At 35.3% G+C, this 23,161-nt stretch overlaps 1 protein-coding gene across 1 annotated transcript in view; it reads right to left on the bottom strand.

The window, feature by feature from the left end:
- Positions 1–1,021: 1,021 nt before the first annotated feature.
- The window catches only part of LOC145691910 (uncharacterized), a 32,801-nt gene continuing 10,661 nt past the window's right edge, over positions 1,022–23,161 (bottom strand). The window contains exons 2-6 of the mRNA XM_081767214.1: positions 21,353–21,478; positions 12,430–12,571; positions 10,738–10,893; positions 6,674–6,828; positions 1,022–1,292 (exon numbers count right to left, since the gene is read on the bottom strand). Of these exons, the coding sequence (XP_081623340.1) occupies positions 1,121–1,292; positions 6,674–6,828; positions 10,738–10,893; positions 12,430–12,571; positions 21,353–21,456 (729 nt within the window). The 5' untranslated portion in view covers positions 21,457–21,478 and the 3' untranslated portion in view covers positions 1,022–1,120. The remainder of the gene's footprint in view (positions 1,293–6,673; positions 6,829–10,737; positions 10,894–12,429; positions 12,572–21,352; positions 21,479–23,161) is intronic.

The following is a 23,161-nucleotide window of genomic DNA, read 5'->3' as shown; positions in this document are numbered from 1 at the left end:
AAAATACACCACACCTGCAGAATGATTAAACCATAAGGAAGACAGTGAGAAATTTTTTGATAATGAGCACTATGTGAAACTGCATCGTGCGAAATTGCACGGAACCCCTTGGAACACAAAAGTTTTTCTAAGGAAACACAGCGAAAGTGCTCGAGGGTAAAAGGCAAAGAAAGAGTTTCCTGGATAGTATGCATAACTGAACAAATTCGAACAGTTGATAATTGAAGTGAAGTTGCTAGTTGAAGCTACCACTGACTCACAGAGAAACCGCCTAACTAGAAGAAACTCTGAAGAAAACCACAGATAACAATAGCGCACGATTGGCAGTGCTTATAAAAGAAACGATAAAGTCTCTTGATGGTAAGAAGTCATTACGCTTGTAAACCACGAGCTGAGTTAAATTGTGATAAAAATCTATTAATCATACCTCTTAACGGCATAGGAGGGTTTCTAACGTACAATACAAGAACATAATCGGATGAGGATAGGAAAATCATAAAGTTATTTGTTGGGGTACAAATTAGGATGATCAAGCATAACAATGGTTGAAAAGAAATAGTTAAGAAATAAAAGTTTGAATTAGGAAATGACAATTAGGATATATAATACTAATTTATAACATTCTTTTGTAAAATGTTATGATCAAATGGCATGAATAAATAACTTAGATCAACTTTTCTGTCACAATCTTCTCAGGAAAATTAACTGGCTCTTGTTGGTATAATTTAAATGTTGGTATAATAGACGAAGCTTAAATCAATTTTTCAACCTAAGAGAGGCAGGGCATGTTTATGATTGATCAAAAGAAATATCCAAAGTGTTTGGCGTGGAAATATATTTTTCTACCCTTCTCATCTCTTAGATTCAATGTATAATATTTAAGAGTTTTATATTGCCTTGAAACTTAATATACACAATAACTAAACACTTCTCATATAATTAGGGGATATTATAATTGTATGCAATTCACTGTTGTTACATATACAGAAGGAAATCAGACATGAAATTAAGGCAACATGTAATGGCTTCTATTTTATATTTTACATAATTTATATTACAAGTAGATTTACATAACACATATATATAAATAAATACAATAGTTAATAATGTCGATGACTTTTCAAGGTTTCTCAGGAAGTCCAACTTTGTTCAGTGCTTCGTCGACATACTTAGCTAAAGTGTTATAAATAATATCAGTGTTATTATATAGCGACTCCAATACAACTTCTTGTAACATATCTTCCAAGGCAGGTATGGTTGTTGCTGATATTGTAATTGCACTATCCAAAATCCTATTAGCAAAACAACATATATTAGTGAAGAGTAAAAGTATAAAAATAAGTTATGAAGGAAACCAAATTAGTTTGAAGATACTTTAGACACCGAAACAAACTTTAATGTTGAAGAAACATTTTATTATTGCGAAGTCGAAAGTTATGAAGATGTGCACTATTTAGTTCGATCATAATATTAGTAAATATTTTTTTATTTTGTGATCAATTTTAACTGATGTACCCTGTATATAAACTTAATATATAAGGAAGTAAAATATGAAATTAAAAAGAAAACTTCAATATCACAAATACTAATAGAGATGTAAAACTTCGTGTATTTTAAACGCAAAGTACTGATTTTGATACGTGATGACGTGGATTTTTCTTTAGTAATATTTATGCATTATGAAATCATATGAATATTACACATTAACGACAAATATTAAATATAATCCATGGATAATAGTCAAGTATAAATTGCGGTGGGATACAAAATTTAATCTAGACACCTTCTGATTGAAGGAAACAAATTTTAACGAGGAAACTATGAAACTGAATTTATTACTGTTTTGACTACTTCAGTACTCCATTACCAAACTGAGGGTGTAAATAATTGGTAATTATTCTAAACAGCAAACAACTTCAGTAGATCATTTACTTACTAGAAAGGACAAATATAACGAAAATATTCGGAAATTTTGAGGATTTTACATTCCCGTTTTAACGAAAGATTACTTTAGAACTTAAAGCAACGTTTTATAGATAATGCATTTAAATCGGTATTTAACGAAAACCGCATTAGTAAAATTTCCGCATTTAACGAAAATAAGTACGGAAGATTTCACTATTAGTAGACAATTTTCGTATACATTGCTCATAGTACATCACATTTAGTAGAATCGATAAGTCCACTTCAACATGGGTATTTGCATGACTATCGAAGAAACTACATCAGTATTTTCATAACTGTCGACTTACACTAGTAGTATAATTACTATGTTAATCATAAAACTATTATTGCTAGCAATTATTTATTCTTTTATTTTTTGTTAAATATTATGTTATATTTACCCTCATTTTCAATCCGATATTTCTTCAATCTTGGAAAGGAGTAAAAATTATTAAGAACAGTAGATTAGACTCAGTGATTTATCATTTAAGAGTCAGTTTGATAAAGATATTTTCTATGCTTACTTAAAAGATAATTTTGTAATCTCATTAAATAATCCTTAAAAGTGCAAATGAAAATTAAAATTATTCAGATCTATTGTTTTAGAAACACAAAATGTGTTAGGGCTGAGGTACCTCAATGTAGAGGTCTGCACGGGCTCGGGTCTACAAAGCATATATCACTTCAGGCCCGAGCCAGGCTCTGGCGTGAATTTTTAAATATACAACCATATTTCTAGGGAATTTCCCATTTGCTTCCACTTTCGTCGTTTCACCATTATCATCAATCTTATCAGCATATCTCCCTTACGCACGGTATATAGTAGTGAGAAGTTAAACTGAAAAATTGTTAAAATACTATAATATAAAATATTTTCTTAATGAAACTTCTCTTTATGATGCGCACTTCTTGTACAACAAACCCTTATTTGTCGAAATTAAACACTTAAGAAAGAAAAAACAGTAATTCGCTAAGTTGAAGTTGTGTTATATATACAGGGTAGACTATTTGTATTGTAACGATTTTGTATGACCTTTTATTTATATTGTAATATGGCATACGACCTTGTAACTTTTAAACTAATTGACAAAGAAACTGAAATTTTGAACAATGCAAATATCGACAGGGAAACAATGTTTGCAATACCCTGTGATACTGCAGAGTTAACAGTAATGCCAACCCAACATACCATTCTACTTTTTTTAATGACATTACGTCAGGTTGTTACATATTATAATGTACTCGTTAAATGAAAACTTACAATGTTACATTAATTATTCAGTATTGCAAACTAAGAACGCTACAGTATCAAAAACACACAAAGTTTGGTGGCTTGTAAAGCAGTAATAACACAAATGAGACAGAGCGAGTAATGCAAATCTAAAGCAATTTAGTGCATAATACTATGATCTTGATATGACGGATTCCGAATGGGCACGAACAAAGGTGCAAGTGATTAAAAATTTCTGTAATGTTATAGAAGCAAAGTAAATAAAAAATGTTTTAAAACCTTGTCACAAATACACCATTTTAAGCAATATAAAATTTTACAATTTTTTATATCTTCCAAATGAGTTGAGATATCAAATTGCTGAAGATGCATTATGATCTTCACGTGAATTGAAAACCATGTACGTAATTCCATGTGATACTTACCTAAACACTTTTTCAAAATAAATTTCTTTGAAAAAAGTCAAATTTTCAGTTATTCTTATACTTTTTACAGTATTGTTTCTACTTGTCCAAAATATGCAATATGATGGCCATAGTATTCGACATTAAGATACTTTGATTATGCATTACCCAGTCCGTCTCACTTGTATTAGTACTGTTGTAGAACTTTCCATAATTTGATTGTTTACCAATGTTTGTGATAATATACAAATGGTCCTCCTTGTATATAATGCGTGGGAACTGTAAATTCGAAACGGTTGATAACGACCTGCAAATTGATACAAATGTACATTCGTCGGATACATCACATGAGACGTTCAAAGTGACCACCATGTACAGCAATTCATGCATAATAATGCTGGATCATGGATTGGGGAACCCTTTCAAAGATACCTGGGTCATCGTGAACAGTTGCACAATTGTTATGGATACGCTGTTTCAAGTCGTTAACATCATTGATAGGAGTAGCATACACCACACTTTTTAATATGTACCCAGAGATAACAATCGAATAGATTCAGATGCGGAGACTAAATAGGCCAATGCACTGGACCGCCACGCACGATTCAAGGTCATTGGAAATTATTGTTCAACTACCAGTGGACATTCACACTGAAGTGCACGGAATCACCATCATGCATCTACCACATATTGCCTTGAATCACTAGGGGAACATTTTCCAGTTATTCGATTAGTGTATCCTGCAGGAAGGTAAAATACTGTGCTACATTCAGTTTTCAGGGTAAAATGTATGGGCCAATAAGTTGATCATGTTTAATACAACACCATACATTGAGTGTTGTTGATGAGTGACAGCCGTACCATGGTAATGTGCATCTGCCCACATGTGTATGTTATGCATGTAGACGATATAATTTCTTCCAAACTTGGCCTCGTCAGTGAGCAATACTGATACCAGAAACAGCATAATCGTAGTACTCTGTTGAGTGAACCACCAGAAGAATGCTTCACGTGGTTAAAGATCCGTTTAACAGTCGGAAGATAGGTAGAAAGTAGTTTAAATTGCTTTATTCAACTAGAAATATGAATATCTATCTATGTATGTATGTATATATACTAATTATATCTATATATATAGTGTTTATGAGAATTCAGAAAAGTTACTCATAAAATGAAATATACGATCTGTAATCTTCTAACTCCATTTGTACCAGAACCTGCACAAAAGATTGATTGTAGAATGAAAATTCTCAATATAGCACCCAAAATCTTGGTACTCATGTTCTTCGGAACGAGTTAGAGAATTTCAGTAAAATGTCTGTAGCACCAAGGGTAATGTGTCATTTCTATTGACAGATAAACCTATGTACAAATAAGTTCTTTGTGGGTACTACATTACTCTTTTGCGTGGGTATTATAGTATGCCATAACATTTATTTTTCTTTTTGTCCACACAAGAAGATTGCCCTAGGTTTCGAGTTTGTTTACGCTTGAGTCCATTCAACAACAGTTTAGATGATTTCTTATTTCTCAAATGAATTACTTATTGAAAGGAGATCCGAGTTACTTTTTCCTCAACTTTTGAGAAAATTTCAAAACCTGATTTGTATAAGAACAATGAGGATTTAGAGTATTTTGTGGCTATTATGCTGCTTTAAATTTGTAATGAATTAAGGTGGTTTCCATGTCTGGATGCTGCTTGATGTAATGAGAGTGAAGTTAGAAATTTCATGAATAGGGTTTCATTTTATAATACACTGTTTTATTGGTAAGTGGGCTGCATTCAATCAATAAAATGAACGAAGTCAGATACACAATAGCATTTTTTTTTTTTACAAAAAGAAGTTACAAAAATGATGAGGACATAATAACGAGTAACATAAATAAAGAGCAACAAGCGCGTGAAATAATTTCCATGTACTTAACAAATAATATAAGCGAAACTTGGAAACTAAGCATTCAACTAAGACTATATTCAACTAAGCATTTCTTTATATAGGTTCGTGAATATCTTTTAATTATCTCACTACAAGAAAAATTCATATAAAATGTTTGTACATATTCTTGAATCACTCTTTACTCGCCAAATTTATTTTAAATGTAAATAATTCCATCAGAGGTTATTACAAGTAGTAGTTCAATGGCAATCATTAAATATGGTATTAGCCTAAACATTATTGACAAGCTCTGCTTTAAAATCTGGAAAATTCGTTTGCACTGAGGGTACCATATTGAAATATTATGGTATTTCGAAATACATCGATATTAAAATTTTGTATTTTTTTTTCAAACTAGATTCTAAATTTAGTTAATGTTATCTTTCAACTTTCATTTTTCTCCGACACTATATTTATGACTCATGATTTTTAAAAAAAAATAATTCCCAAATTTAGTTAAATGTATATAAAATTAGTTAACAATTAATTTAGTTAATTGTTCGAAATATTTCGTTACGTAACTATAGTTATGTAATTGAATATTAAGAATTGATAAGTAATGTTAGTGTTCTACAAGTTCGTATAAGCTAATAACTATAGAAACAGAAGGAAAGTGGCATTATCAGTAATTTGGGAAATGATGTGCATTCATTTCTGAGAAATGTTGTCGTATACTTTTTGTTCAACAAATCTTATTGATGGTAATTTATGAAGCCAGTTCATGTAAATGATATTGTAAAACGCTTTTCAGAATGTGTGCAGGTACTGTAACTGTGTGTATTACTCTTAAGTGGATATCAATTGCGAAAAATCAGTTCTATTAAATTCGGAAACTTTATACCAATAAAATATCCATAATAAATTATGTGCTTTTGTTGTGCAGCTTTTATTTGACACATCTTATGTTATGTATTAAAGACATCTGAATTTTGACTGATAGAAGCAAAATTAGTAAGGGTTTTAAATTTTAAAGAGATGTTTTGGTACAGTGGCAAATATTGGAGCAGAAAAGCGCACTTTTTAAAGGAGAAAAAATAGTTCTAATTGTTGCCCCCCCCCCCTTGGGTATGCACAAACAAGTATAATAAATATTTATTATCTATATTATCTTTTGTCTATTATGGAAATAAACATGAGCTAAATGTTCCTATGCTTACTTATATTGTCCTTTTGTAAACGTAACACCATTACATCTTTTAGTTGGGTAGTTTATGTCCATAAGCATTATCGTTTCGTTGTTGCTGACTGTGAGTTGGACTAAACCTCCCATTGCATCTCCGCTAGTAGGGATCACACGATAACCATACAAAACCTGCAAATAATTAATTCTACAGTAATTTACAAAGAAGTATCTTACAATAAGTATATATTACACATATCTAAATAAAATAGCCTATAATGTTCATGCAGAATAACTCTAACCTAAATATTTTGTGTATATTAGACTAATTAAATACATTATAAATATGTGAAGGAGAATACAAAAGTGGTATTTTAATTGTTTTAAAGCGAGTATTCTAGCTGTACCAAGACATGCGTTGTTCACCATACTAAGTAAACGTTTGTTACTTTCATGATAAACATATTAAATTTAGTTAATATGCACTTCTTTTGCCCACTTTTCTAACAGTATATGATTTTCTGATGCTCTTCTCCACGTGGGAAAAAAGTCATGGAAATAAACTTTGAACTGTAATTCATCTTGTTACAGCCCAAACTTTCGAGCTGTTACAAAATTCTTAATTAGGTCGAAAATGTTTAAATTTGTTTTGAACAATTTTGATTTAGATTAGTACAAGCTTAATTCGAATTATCATTATTATATTTGTACATAATTTATTCTTTGTTTTATCAGGTCTATATTTATTAGGAATATCAATATTGCTAACTGTTAACGATTTGTCATCTAGTTACATACTATAGGGTTTATTGATGTTTTCTTCTTAAATCTATAAAAAGCTCTTAGAAATCGACATTTGTAATCAAAAGTTACCACGTTTAAAATTTCGATACATTTTATTTCGATTATAAGTTTTTGAATGGGTTAATATATTGATCGCCCATTCATGAGTTAACTATTTCTGAAACTTATGATTGTGGTATTTTGCAGTAATTGTATTTGATGTGTAGGGACGTGAATAATGTGCGCTGGTAATCTCTTTGTCTGTTTCCATAACTAGAACGCAAGCTGAGACTTAGAACCTAATTTATGTATTAATATTAATCTTTATTATGAAACCACATTAACTCTGTAGGTAACAAACGATGTGTCTATTTAATGTGAACAGCTATCATTATCATTGAAGTTTATTATACGAACGATTAGGTTACATAAAGCTCTTGACAGCTTAGTATTACTTTGCGGTGCGGAATATGAAAGTTTTTTGCTCTACGAAACTGTGATTATGAATATTGCTGATGGATATTTGTTGGTTGAATGAATCGAGTAATGTTGATAATATGAAGTTAAATAAATAAATATGTCGGGTAATTAATTTAAGTTAAATACTTGATTTGTGTTGATGGTTAACGAGTCGAATCTATTGGGAAAGGCTAACAACGTAGAGCTGTATTTTAATCGAGAAGCCAATTATGCTTTCTTTCGTACAATCGTATGCTTACTATTCTTAACTATATATGATCATTTTGCACCTATCAAAGTTTGTGGTGAAGATCGATCGACGAACGTCAGAGTGAATAAGTCTAATGAAAACATTGCTAGTAGAAGCAATAGCGTATTAAAAATCATGATTATCAAAGGGGACACTGCTTCGGGTTGCGAATCTGCCGTTTTTGGATAAAAATCCTATTTCTGATATAAAACCTTAACTTTTGCGTTAGACACAAAATACATAACATGCTTATCATAAAATTAACATGTGATATATAACTTTTTTGAATATTTATAAAATTTATAAATATTCAGCTATATCTAATGATCATTTTATGACACATGTATGAACTCGGCAGTATTGAAATCCGTGCAAACTAGTACAGAAAATTTCACATTTCATTGGTATCACTCAATCCAGAAACTATTTGTTTCCAATGTTTTCAATAGTGATTTTATTAGGTTGGAAATATTAGGTTTGTGACTGAATTGTCCACTTTGGCGTCTCGTGGAAACTTGCCTCAGCAACACAACATAACGCGTCTAAGATCACAAACTCTGTACATGTCAGCGAACAGGATGAGCTACCCAGACAGTCAGGATACAGTGCGTTGTGCATTCAGGCAGTTTACACACGTAGCCAACAGAAGTCGACCAATAGAGAAATCAGAGGGGTGAACATTTAATTACAAAACGTTTGGAGGATCCTACCGAAGGGATTGAAACAGAAACCTTGCCGCTCTTAATTGGTACAAGCCCTTATGACAAATGATGATGTGATTCGCCTGGAGTTTGTTAAACGAATGCAACAGCTGATGAAAAGGATGTTTGTAATAAACTCTTTTTAAATGATAAATCAACCTTTATACTGCCACAGTGAACAGGCATAATGTGCTATGTGGTGTACGGAAAATCTCACACTATCGTGGAACATGCACATGCGTAACTCACCAAAAGTTAATGTGTTCTTCGCCATCTCAAACTTTCAACTTTATGGCCCTTCTTTTCAGTAAATATATCATTACGGGAAACATACCTGAACATGCTGGAGAACTGACTCATGCCATAGCTGGAGACCTATAGGGTGGACTGCATCTACCAGCAGGATGATGTTCCTCAGTTCCATCATGCTTTTCGTGCATTATTAAACATGCAGCTAAAAAGCCGATTAATCAGTCGTGGGGAGAAATTATGATTCCTGTTCTGATCTCCGCGCTCACTCAACTTAACACCCTGCGATTTTTGGACTGGTTTTACGAAACATTCTGTGTTTGTGCCTCGGTTACCAGAAGACCTCACAAAACTGCGAACCCGTATGAAGAATGCTTTAGTAGAAATTGATAGAAACATGTTATATCTAGTATGGGAGTAACTTGATTATAGGCTCCATATGTGCTGAATCAGTTAAGGGAGACACATTGAGCACTTGCAATCCAGTAAAATAATCTTTATTGAGTCCTCCTATATTATTGTAAAATTCATGAAAATATGTTTAATATTATAGTTACAGGAAATTCATGAAACAGCTCTAATCATTTGTAATAGCCCTGTAGTTTAGATTTTGATCTGATACAGTGCATATCTTTCTGGAGGTTTACAATCATCCACACTACTTGGATTTTAAAAAATCGAGAACATTTTTAAACATTAAGATGAACATGTTTGCTGAAGCTTTCACACAATCCACAATGTTTGGATGCCCACAGCCACGAGCGAGTCCAGCTCCCTTTTGTCATTTGCAAGTGATAGGGTCACCGTGAGTCATTGACAGGCTCCAGGGTTTGACGCCAAGGAGAGAACAAAGACAGCAAGTTTTGAAGTCAGTAGGGAAAGGGGAAGAACTGCTGAGCCTAACGCCGAATGATCGTGAGAAAACAACCACATGGAGGCGATCACCCGATGTCATGTCACTTATGAATGTGTTAAAAATTCTTTCTCAACTTCTGCCAGGAGACTATTCGGTTAGTTTTTTTTTTTTTTTTTTTGGTTAAGCTCAACATTGAGTTTAATGGGTAAATCTTGGACAGAGTTACGAGTATCATAGTCTAGGCGCAGTACGCAGGTACGGGAGTAATATCAAGAGACAGATAGGCCTACAGTAAGTGTAACTTTACGAATTTGTTGAGAAGAAATTGACGAGGTAGCTAACAGCTTCGAGATAGTAACTTCATCTACCCTTTTAGTTGCTTCTGCTCTCTTTAATTCCTGAAAGAGTTTGTGTTCCATTTGCAACGTGCTCATTAGTCTTCATAATACAGCTCTACCGATATGTACGAGTACATGCCATGTCAATGTAGCAAAATATAGCTCATGTTCTACGGTTTGAAAATCATCTTTTACACTGTTTTTCATTTCATTGATATCGCAAATTTCTAAATAACACTTCGTGGGGGATTACATCCTCAATGAATTCTCAAACTACATATTACGTGCAGCACCTGAAGCAGTAAGATCCGTCTCACAGCCACACGCACAATTGTATGGTCAATTTAAATTCATATCAATTACACATACGAGTATACCTATAGAATACCAACAAACATTGAGTAAGATGCGTATAGTGTATTTATGTATGTACTGGTTACTATTGTAAGTTTAGTTTCTACTAACCTGAGCATCTTGTAACTGTGTTTTGAACTCATAAGAAACAGTTTCTCCATTGTTATGTACCGAATATATTATGTCACCATTTCTGCTATAGTTTGAAACACCAGCGATACGTCCACCAATGAAATAGTACAATACCGAGTCTGGTAATCCATTAATCTGTAAATAACATCAATTTTTATATTTAAAATGATTGTTTATAGTTGTACATTAGAGGAACTAGTAAATTAATGATTCCATATAGTGAAGATGTACTGTCTAGGTTTCGTTCATATGTCATATATGTACTATCATGACTTACTTTTCTCATAAAATGATTGTAAACGTAAGTTCATTCTAACAAGAAATAATAACAGTATGAATACTTTTTTGAGTCACTGTATGTAAATTTCTAATTGTTTCCCTGTAAAAAGGAAACAAATGGCATTTGTTAACAAAGTGAATGGTAAGAAAAGGCTTTTTTGCTTTTTTGCTTTTCGTGGAAAGTTCGGCATATAAGGGTGTTTCGAAACCCAGCGACAATATACAAAAATTAAACGTGAAAATGATTGATAGTTAACTCCTCCTACACCGCTGGACTGACTGTGATGATTTTAGTTACATGAATAAACTCTTGAATAGATTAGATTTTCATCATATTATCCTTCCGCAAGAGCTTATCCTAAGGGGGTTGAAAGGTTCAAACATTTTCTGCCACAAATGCAAGATCTCACGAACCCGTCAAGTTAGAAAAATAATACTCACTAAAAATACTCACTCATGTATAGTACTCACTAAAAATAAGGGGATACTTGACTCAGAGTTATTGAAAATTTCCATTTTAAGGGGTAAGGGAGCATTTTTCCTATAAATAACAGAATGTAACGACATTTGGACTGAACTTCTCCTATACCGTTGCACTGAATGTGATGATTATTGTAAGTGGACTATGGATTAACTTAGGCTTTTATCACATAATCGGCATAAGGGTTGAAGAGAAGGGTGGGGTTTTTGTGCTTGAAAGGTATAACTAATCGAAAACGACCGATGTTACTGTCTAATACATCGTTTTTGGGTTAATCCCATCGTTTGCTGGGATGAATAGTGACACTGTCGCAATGCCATTTAAGTCAAAGATCATCTGTCATCAACTTCGAACTGAGAAGCGGGTGGTAGAAAGAGGTTACATATAAACAATCAGAAACGACCAACATTAGTATTTAATCCATAGCTTTCGGAGTCGCTTAGTAAATAGTGACACCCCTATACCTTGTAAGTTCAAGTTCAGCACCTATTGGCATGGGGGTGAGAAGACCTGAGGTTGGAAGAGGTGAGATGAGAAGGGGTGACATTACGAATCTTTATCATTACACTTTCATTGATATGGTACTCTATGAGGATATAAAGGTTAAAGTACTTTCGATAAATCTATTATACCATGCAAAGAATGTGCATTTCAGCTAGTAACTCAGAAATATACACGTTTGGTCAACACAAACGCTAACCATTAAATGACACAAGTTTCACGATAATACCCAATTAAGATAAATTAAAATTTTACTTTTTTATATTCATTTCTTGTTAGCTTACAATGAAATAAAAAATACATGAAAAATACAAAAGAAGTGTTGTTGTGAACAAATATAAATTAAAAAACAAGAACTTACTTCTTTTGTTAAACTAGTAAAAATATAATTTGCTACAATTTTTCATTACCATAACATCTGTAGATCCTGAAAAGTCTGGAAGTCCAACTGTATCTTCATTGTGCGCTTTAATTGTAGTGGAGAGCACATTTAACAATTCATCGAAATATTTATTGTAATCATAAATATTTAAATTTGAGCCATTGAAAATCCTGAAATGATGATGATATCCTTTATTAAAAGCTCGTAAGAAATAATTAAATTTATTACTATTTAAATATTACCTTAGTCTAGTTCGATTTACGCATAATTATCATATCAGGCATATAGGCATCTATCTATAGATCAGAGCTGCTAAATACGGTGTTTAACTTTAAAAATACTACTCAAGGAAGGATATATTAAATTACCCCGCACTTGCAAAAAGGTGTAAACAGTGGGAAGGGAATAAAATTAACAATTTATCTTCGTAAAAACAGCAACCGGAGGCAAGCCACACAACATTCATTAATTCCTAACCATTCATTAATTTTGTAACGTGAGTATATTTGAATGGTCAATTAATGTCTCATCGTTGAATGAAGCCCAAGCAATGTCATTAGGTTTCTCACTCTTTACTTTGATAGCCAAAAAACTATGCAAATTCCGCTATGGATTATCTCTCCGTGCCCGCGTAGGACAGAATGCAACCACTGTGGTGTACTCAGTGAATGATTCCAAGTGTGGGCAATAACGACGTGAACGACTATGACTCCATCATACGACAGACCGAGAGAACAGACACCTTATGCATTTGGTTATGGAAAAGCGGGTAACTACACACCGAATACAAGCGCATGAATGTGAGATGGTTTCACTGCAAACAGTATCATCATGAATACCTAGGCATTGTCTTCTGAAATTCGTCATGTCTTCACTTTGCCTACTGTTGCGGCTGCGGCTGCAGTCGATACTGTGTAGGTAAATTGAATGACATCCTCTTTTAGGGTGAATCATCATTTCGCCCTTGAGCCTCATTTCGCTGACAACTATAGTTTATCCTTGTGCTAATAACCTCTAAATTTTTTGCTAGTGTCCCGTTACGGTCACACATTTCACAGAGCGGTTAGTGTAATGATTCTACACTTGTATTTGTTTGCCTGCCATTTTTACCCGCTCCTTCTCTTAGGTATTGAATATTTAATGTTCAGCAGTATACTTAAGGGAAACTGTTACTTTAATGAAATATAAATATAATTGTTACATCATCTAATTTTCAGTCTATTATTTGCTGGGCTATTGACAAATTTTCGTATGACTAGTAGACATTAATAGATCTTAAAAAAAAAGCTTTTTTACCGCGTGAATTGGGGATTGTTGTTGGAAGTTCTTAAAGAGATTTGTTTGAAATGAACAGATCAAAGGCTCATTAAAAAAACTTATATATGAACCAACAAGTAAGTGTTACAATAAGGAAGAAATTACAGAGGAAAGTGAAATTGAAAGATGAGTTCGACAGGGATACTGACTCTCACTAACATTATTTAATAACTATTTAGAAAAGTAAGTGAATAAGAGCCTGCATAATGAAGATGGCATTCCAGTAGGAGGAACCAAGCCTTATACAGAAAAAGTCAACGTTGTTCTTTCCGCACCAGTCTTAGCAAAATTCTTTTATATCAAACGAGCGCAAAAATTGCTTATTATATCTGCTAGGCCGATTATTGCAACCTAAATTGCAAATTTTGAGTTGCATTGACGCAAACCGTAACGATAAGTGCTAAATGTGTATTTTCTTGCACAGTTTGTTTCACATTGCATGCGTTCTGTAGATTGTGTACAATTAGAAATTAGGTTTCTGGGCTTTCGGCATCTATTGCAATGTTAGCCCGTTACGTATGAGGAATGACGTTCCTCAGCGATCACACTATCCGAGGAAAGAGAAGGAAGAAACTATTGGGGAAGTAATAAAGCAGCCTGGGACTTGAATGTTAGGTACAATCTTGGTAATTGCCTAGTGTGAATGAGAAAAACACAGGAAAAACCTCAATGTTCTCTCCTTATTGATAATTTTCTTTAAAAATTTCAAAGAATGAAAATAGTATTTCCCTTATTTCTGTTATCAAGTATTTTACCACCAAATGTGAGAAAATGTACAGTTTAGAAGAAACTAAAATTTCTTAAATATGAACAGTTTTAACTAGCTAGTGATAGGATAACCGTAAGGTATTACTGATTTTCAGGGCCGGCTTTAAGCCGATTGGACCGATTGCTCCCAATAGGGCCCCGCGTCTAAGGGGGCCCCGCACTAGTCGGCTTTTCCTGGAATAACCTGTATATGAGTACGTAATAACGATATTGCACATAAGTTTGTAATTATGTGTCTGCAATGTTTAGTATGACATACATGTATTTCTTTCATTGAAACTTAGGATTTATTTTCATAAACACCTTTATTTTATCTCAAATTACATGTACTCCTGTCAGCAGTTAATCATCATCATTATCCTAGCAGAAAATCTGAGGATGCCCCCCCCCCCCCAAAAAAAAAACATTGCATTTCGGGCGTGCGATTAAGTAAAGATTGCATTGTTTTATCTCTGCACATTTTTGAAAGTTGAAATTTATAGATATGTGTTACCAGTGCTACAAAGTTTATTACTGAAGCTATATGTAAAAATGCGATTCTACAGAAGAAGCTGCACATCATACCATCAGCCTTAGATAATTTTTACATTACCCTCAACCAAATCTAAGGGTATTTCCACAATAATCGGCAAGAAGATATGACACCAAGAATTTTTTCAAGTAATCAAGGATGATTAATGAAAGGGAGTGATTATGAAATTAAATTTTGTGTGCTCTTCCACCGGGAATCGGGCTTGAGACTACACGATAACCACTAGACCAGCAGGGAGAGTGCAATATATATATATATATATATATATATATATATATATATATATATATATATATATATATATATATAGGTTCTACAGATCTTAGTGCAAGTTAGTTGTAAACCTGGGGCCCCGCAAAATGTTTTCAATCGGGCCCTGCACCACCTAAGGCCGGCCCTGCTGATTTTTGTTAAAAATGTTAAGGTTGTAGAATTGTGTTTCAGCACAACAAAAGCAAACTGGCGCCAAAAAATTTAGCAAAGGGAACTAAATACTTAGCAAAACTCTTCAGCTAAAACAAGTTTTTTTTTTCTGAATTTCGCAACAATCTTGAGTGTCAAAGTCAGACTTAACCCCTACTGTATTAAGCACACTTTAAAATAAAATGATTTGTACGCTGAGTTGCGTCAGTGAGCGTTGCAAGTTTTCTTTCAAGCTTTACGTAGTTATTTGTAACATAAACATTCCTCTAGTAAATTGTAAAACAAAATGCCACGAAATGAAATATTTACTTTAGTACTCCATAGTTATAACATTAGAACAAGGAATATGGATTATTAATAAAAGTGACTGATCATGATAGCGGTGGTGGAATCAAAATGTAAAAAAAAAAAACAGAAGAATCCCGATGAAATTCACAAACATGATATTCTCGACCATAAACTCCAAATAGGCTGGAACTATATCTTTTACCACTAGTACCGGAAGTGACAGCTTTATGAACGATACATCACCAGCCCAAGACAAAATATAGGAAGTTCTCTGCTGTAAGTTGCTAAGGTTAAAATGAGAGCTTAGTAGTGAGTGTCAATACGATTATTGTAAGTGTTGTTTCTTCTGAAGAGAAAAAACACATTAACACAAGAAATAGGCCGCATGTTTAGATAAATCGTATTAAGTCACGTCAAAGTGCAATACACATGATACACTATCTACCAAAAATTCACCGGTCACCCCACAACTTTCGGAATGAAGCAAATCATGACGTACCTAATACCGTGTAGGGCCTCCTTTGGCCTGAATCACAGTGTGAATCCTCCGAGAAGGCCTTCCACCAGTTGGTGAAAGGTATCAGGTGGGATGGCAGCCCACTTCTCCTGCAAGGCGGTTCCGAGTGGGGAAGGTGAATTTGGAAGAGTTGGTCTGGACTTTAAACGCCGTTCCAATTCATCCCACAGATGTTCCACGGGATTCAAATCAGGCTATTCAGCAGGCCACTGGAGTCATTGCACATTGTTCTCACCATACCATTACATAACATTGGCAGCTTTATGGCAAGAGGCATTATCATCCTGATAGTAACATGGGTTCATTCCGAACAATTTCTACAATGTGGAAGCACTGAATTGTCCAAAATGTCCAGATAGTTTGCACTCGTCATGTTACCAGGCACAACAACAAGCGGGCATAGGCCCAACCAACAAAAGGCATCCCACCCCATTACACCGCCACCATCAAATTTTACTGTTGGCACAATGCAGTCTGGTAAGAAGCGTTCCCCGGATTGTCGCCACACCCATAATCGACCATCTGACATGAAACAAGTGTGGCATGATTTATCACTGCATAACATATGTTTTGATTAATCTAGGGTCCAATTTCAATTAGCCTTACATCATGCCAACCTCTGGCTTTGTTCATTGGAGTGAAGTGTGGCTTGTGGGTAGCTACTCTACCATGGAAACCAAATACATGCAGTTCTGTTCTGACAGTATTTAGTGAAACTGATGTGCCCCATGCAGTGTGGAACTCGTGCTGGATGGTAGATGCAGTTTGACGGCGATTACTGGATGCTACACATATCAGCCCTCTCCCCTTCCTGTCCGTCAATTTCTTGGGTCGTCCGAGCCGTTTAGGGACACTGGTGACATCATGACGTTTCCCTTCAGGATTACATCACCTACTGTTGATTTTGGGTGGCGTAATTGGGCACTAATAGCACGATTCGACAAACTCGCAATGTGACAGACGATGACGATTCCTCTATGGAAGTTTTCTGTGCGCTATTCTCAATGAAACTGATTCCTCGCATGACGCACGATCACAGATAATGCCTTCTGCACCAAAATAAATGACTGGCGTCGCGCAGGTTGCTCTGGATTCCTTACGGAGCGGCGATGTCTTAGCAGACTGACCGATGACCTTTTGGTAGACACAGTATATTAATACTTCCCTTGTTACAAAATATTTTTATACTCATTACTAAGAATTAAAGTAGAAAAATCATTTACATACGAGGGGCTCGGGAAACATAATGATAAGCATCACTTCCGGTGAAATTGAGTTATTATTTCGAACGGATTGGGGCTGAACTACAAAATAATATGTAGGTAGTTTAATCTCGGAAATGTACCTGCAGATGGAAAGGGATGCTTGTTTAATGTGTGCATGGAATTGCATGTGGATATTGAATCTCTTTTCTTAGTTTATTCGAAAGTTAGAAAATTTAACAGGTCGTAGTGTTCCCTTGAACCACTTATGTGTAAATAGTGGATCGATTCCTTTAGAACAATAAGGACCTGTCTCAATTAACGAAGATTGCGAACTGACGTTTCAAATAATGTATCGGAACAGAAGCGGCAAAGAATACCAAGAAATGGTCTTACAATACAGGGCAAGTCAAAATGATGGACCCAATTCATGACCTTTTGTGAAATCTAATGAACATATGTTATTGTGAGACTTGCGCTTTTCCATGCAGTGTTTCCACTTTCTACCACTAGGAGTCAGCAGTTGACAGTTAAGGAAAATGGCGTTGATTGGAGAACATACTACAAAGATAAGTACAAAGATAGAAAACATACTTTGGTAGAAGATTGGCTTGATGTGTACGTACCTTGTCACGCTAGGTGCTCACATGGAATGCTTATATTTGAAGAAAACTTTGCGAGTTTACCTTTTTTTAGTACATGTCTTACAATAGCATATGTTTATTAGATTTCACAAAGTAAATTTCTGCAATTGGGTCCATGATTTTCACTTGCCCTGTATGAATAGGCAGTGTTATGCAACAACCATTCAACCCACATCAAACCGGCTTTGGTAATATCGCAGATATAGGTTCTCTTTCCCTAAGATATTACCGTATATGGGTTGTCTTTTCTCGTCACAGATCGCAGACCGATTGCAAACGTTTCTAGGATTTTTTTTAGTATGTTCCGTACACATCGTTGCATGAAAACCACAGGAACGTAACTCCATTTTCGTAGGTTTACAGACGAGAGGACAAAAATATTGGTTTCTTAGAAAGATATTTTTAATAAGATTGTAATTGAGCTACATTACAATAGATGATCGACAAGAACAGACAGCGTTACGTTCCATTTACACCAAGTGGGGCTTTCAAAATTATGTCCAAACATGAAGAAAACGAAAACCGCATTTGTGGAGTTATGTTCCTCTAGTTCTCATGCGACGATATGTTCGAACCCTCCAGCACGGTTCTCTCTCTCTCTCTCTCTCTCTTTTTTTTTTTTTTTTTTTTTTTTTAATGTTGTGGGTTGACTTGTTGCATAACACCGCCCAATTATGTGTCTCAAGAATAAGTTCCATATCCGCACTTATCCCTTTATTTCGCAGAAAATGGTAGATATTACCATTTCTGGTTTCAAAATACTAGTTGTGACAGAGCAATGAAGGCAGTGCCAGATCCACGGAGGAGGGGAGATTGGGTCAATCGCCCCCCTTCCCCCTCAGAAGACGAAACTTTCTTATTTTATAAATATAAATAAAACCCATCCCAGAGTTTGGAGCTCTTAAAAGTAGCTCTAAGTAGCAGTACTACAACCCACCGCCACCTAGAAGTCCGCTCTTGATTCGCCCCTGAATGAAGGTAAGCATACTCGTACCTACTGGATGTTCCTGTGCTCCTTAATAAAATGATTTGATTCTTCTTTCTTTAGTCATAGTTCTAAATATTGTTATCTGTAATTCTTCAATTCATTAAAACATCATTTCCCATGATTTTTAATACACTTAAAAAACAATAAAATGAATACGTTAGAATCTTTTATTTAGAAGCAGTCGATCTTTCAAAAAAAATGTTCCAGCGGGGCACACTTAGTATTCCGGGGGTACTGCTGGTACTATTCTTTTTATTATTATATTATAGACATATTATTTTGGTCTTCTCCGGGGGTAAAGTGCCCCCAAAAATCATGTCTGGAAGAAACACTGTTTAGAGGGTGGGTAAGATTTAATTACCTCTCTGCAAACCGCCCCCCCCAAAAGGGTCTGTTTAAAATACTCTTGTGCATACCTATATGAAAATTTCTGGCTACGCTACCGAGTATGAGTGAGGCAGAAACGTTCTTTCATATAAATTCAACGACTGAAGAATAAATCTCATCTTCTCTTTATCACTAGGGTTGTGCGTTAGGGAGGTTTGAATTTGGACATTGAAAATTAATATTTAAAAAAGTATCTTGTTCGATAGGTCGAAATTAATATGTCGACTTACATTGCCAAGTGATTTCTTACTTTTTATACGGTACTAATTTTATAATTTTATGCACTTTCACTACTTTGGTTTCTCTTTTTAAAATATCACCTTTTTACCTAATCTCCTAGTACGTTTTAGTAATTATTTATTTGAGATAGTTTCGGATGTTTTGCAACGTATTCTACGAAAGAAGAAAAAGCCTATACTGTAATATCGTTGAAAGTTTGTCACCCTTGTGAGTATTAAGGAGTGTATCGAAAAGTAGTTAGCAACATTGGGGGTGCCGGTGTGCACTTGCGAGGTTGCATAGACGGCAAAACCTGGAAGCACCTGGTCAGTTCAAGTCTTGTAAACGGATAGCTGTGTGCTTGTTGCTGTGTTCCGAGTTGAATGGGAAATGTCGCGTGTGAAACGCGAAGGGAAGTGGGAAATCCTGCACAATTGGTGCACCGTCAAAGGCATAACATACAATCAGATAGAAAAAAAGTGTGGGGTTCATCATACAACTGTGAAATCGGTCATTGAGAAATTCGGTGAACATTACAGCTTTGAAGATATGCCGAGATCCGGGCGAAAAAAGGGTCCCAGAAACCCTGAACTTGACCGTGAAGTTGTGCGGTTGATACACCAAAATCCATCAATGTCTGTGCGGGATTTGGCTGCCAAAGCGAAAACGTCCATAGGAATGATTCAGCGTATCAACTCCAGACATAATTTGAAGACCTATAAGAAGCAAAAACGTGCGAAACAAACACCAAACCAGAGACAAACGGCACAAACAAGAGCCCGCAAGCTGTATGACAACATCGTAAAGTCACCAGAGCGATGTGTGTTGATGGACGATGAAAAGTACGTAAAAGAGGACTCAAAAACACTTCCGGGACCCCAATATTATACTGCACGCAATGCTGGGAATGTATGTGCTGCACAGAGATACGTTGACGTGGAAAAATTTGGGAAAAAAGTACTGGTATGGCAGGCAATCTGCTCTTGTGGTTTGCGCTCCGCTATTTTTTATGCAGAATCCACCATAAACTCAGAAGTGTACCGAAAGGAATGTCTACAAAAAAGACTGCTGCCATTGTATAAAAGGCATGCAATCTCCCCCTTGTTTCGGCCCGACTTAGCAGCAGCACACTATGCTAACAATAAGACGAGAGTATGGTGGCTCAATGAACAGAACATCGAGTTTGTAGGGAAACACATGAATCCACAAAACTGCCTACAACTCCGTCCAATCGAAAGATATTGGGCAATTGTCAAACGCAACTTCCGAAAGAATGATAAACCAGTGCGCAACATGGCGGACTCTAAGAGAAACTGGGCTGCAGCATCGAGGAAATGCACCGTCGAGACTGTGCAACAGTTAATGGCTGGAATTAAAAAGAAACTACGTTCATATGTACGACGGGACATGTAAGTTGTATTTTCTTTGTCATGTAGATACATAGAGGTTCTCTTAATAAAAATGTGGGTTTGCTTTACTTTTTATCTTTTCTTCTGACTTTCCTGACATATGCAATGTTGCTAACTACTTTTCGATACACTCCTTATTTCTTATTGTCTTCATTTTAGTAAGATTTCACAAGTCAATTCTACAAATAGTTAAGTAGTTCTAGGCAAGTAAATAGCCGTATTTATAAAATGTATTACGTTATTGTAATCACACTTACCTGACATTATCCAAAATATTGTAATGATTTGTTGATACTCTCTGGTGGGAAATGTCAAATCGACAAGTCAAAATGACAAGTAAGCCAGTAATCGCATGGTTCATTTCTTAATATGATGGATGTAGCCTGAAAGCAAACAGCAACTCTTTAACAATTATAATGGTGTCAACTCATGTTGCTTTAGAAACAATTAACAATAAGTGAGTATATTGTTATGATAATTCAATGCTTTAAAAAAAAGAAAGAAAAAAGGAAAGTTTAAATACTTTAACGTACAACAAAGAGTCACAAGTTTTGGAATATTCTGATGCACAGACCTGTATTTATTACAGTACAATGAAAGCATGTTCACCTTCAGAGTATAACCCCTAATATTAAACTATCTACTGCCAGTTTCTCGATTTCACGTCTTGTCTTAACAAGCAATGTACAGAACAAGGCACAATCAGATCCGACTCAAACTTCGCCCAGAGAGCACATAATAGAAAAGAAGAAAAAACTGCCAAATTGGAGCTGCCCCCATCCAGAAACACCGGAGATATGCTCCGCAACATAACGCATCACGTGACAATATGATATAAGGTAAACATCGCAAGATACAAGTTTATGTTGGAAACGGAAAGGATGGGCAGCACCAGGATATCAAGATATTTGATATGCTATAACACTGACTTTGCTGCCATCTTGTAAGCCACCATCTTGGATATAGCGTAAGGTATTGAAATGAGAAGCGGGGTGTATGATATATCAATGTAAGGTAAAATGCAAAAGGAAAACCAATGATGTAACCGCGAAAAACATGTGTAATGGTATGGACGGGACGAAGTGTTGAAGACTCGGGCAAAACAAACGTGTATTCGAAGGGCAGAATAATAGGACAAGACCCCACGATAAATGGTACGCGACAAGTAACGGCAACAGTGTCTGTGCATGGAAATGCATCCGCCTTGACAGATTATGCTTTCCGAGGATATTGGTATATTTCTCTGATATTGTGACTGTTTGGGACCGTCGTGAAACAGTGTAGCAAACCGTGCAAAGGAAAAGATACATTCGTAATGAAATGTAAGCTAGAACAGGGCTGGCCTTTCCTATCCGTACGCACTTTGTTTCAGATAGTGTTGTTTAAACAAACGTGGGCCGAAATGTCTCTTGTTCACACGAAACAACAAGAAATTTGAACAAGAAACGTACAAAACGGTGTCCAGGAGTGGGCTTCATTCACAGGTAGGTCGCGCTTTTGATCACCAATCCAAGATGATATGTCCTACTCTCCGGAGTGAGGTGCCGAATTGCTGTTCCATAAGAGGTATCCTTTGTAGATTATGTAGTATCCAAACGAGTGATCGTATCGCGGGTTGCAATTGTGGTTTTCACTGTTCCAAACGGAATCCCAATATCCTCGGAAGGCATAATCTGTCAAGGCGGATGCACTTCCATGCACAGACACTGTTGCAGTTACTTGTCACGTACCATTTATCGTGGAGTCTTGCCCTATTATTCTGCCCTTCGAATACACGTTTGTTTTGCCCGAGTCTTCTACACTTCGTCCCGTCCATACCATCATACATACGTTTTTCGCGGTTACATTATTGGTTTTCCTTTTGCATTTTAACTTACATTGATATATCATACACCCCGCTTCTCATTTCAATACCTTACGCTATATCCAAGATGGTGGCTTTCAAGATGGCCGTCACGTCAGTGTTATAGCATATCAAATATCTTGATATCCTGGTGCTCCCCATCCTTTCCGTTTCCGACATAAACGGGTATCTTGCGACGTTTACCTTATATCATATTGTCGCG

The sequence above is a fragment of the Thermobia domestica genome, chromosome 8 (genome assembly GCF_964235325.1).
Source record: "Thermobia domestica chromosome 8, izTheDome1.hap1.1, whole genome shotgun sequence".
Lineage (NCBI taxonomy): Eukaryota > Metazoa > Arthropoda > Insecta > Zygentoma > Lepismatidae > Thermobia > Thermobia domestica.
This window is presented reverse-complemented; position numbering and strand designations above follow the sequence as displayed.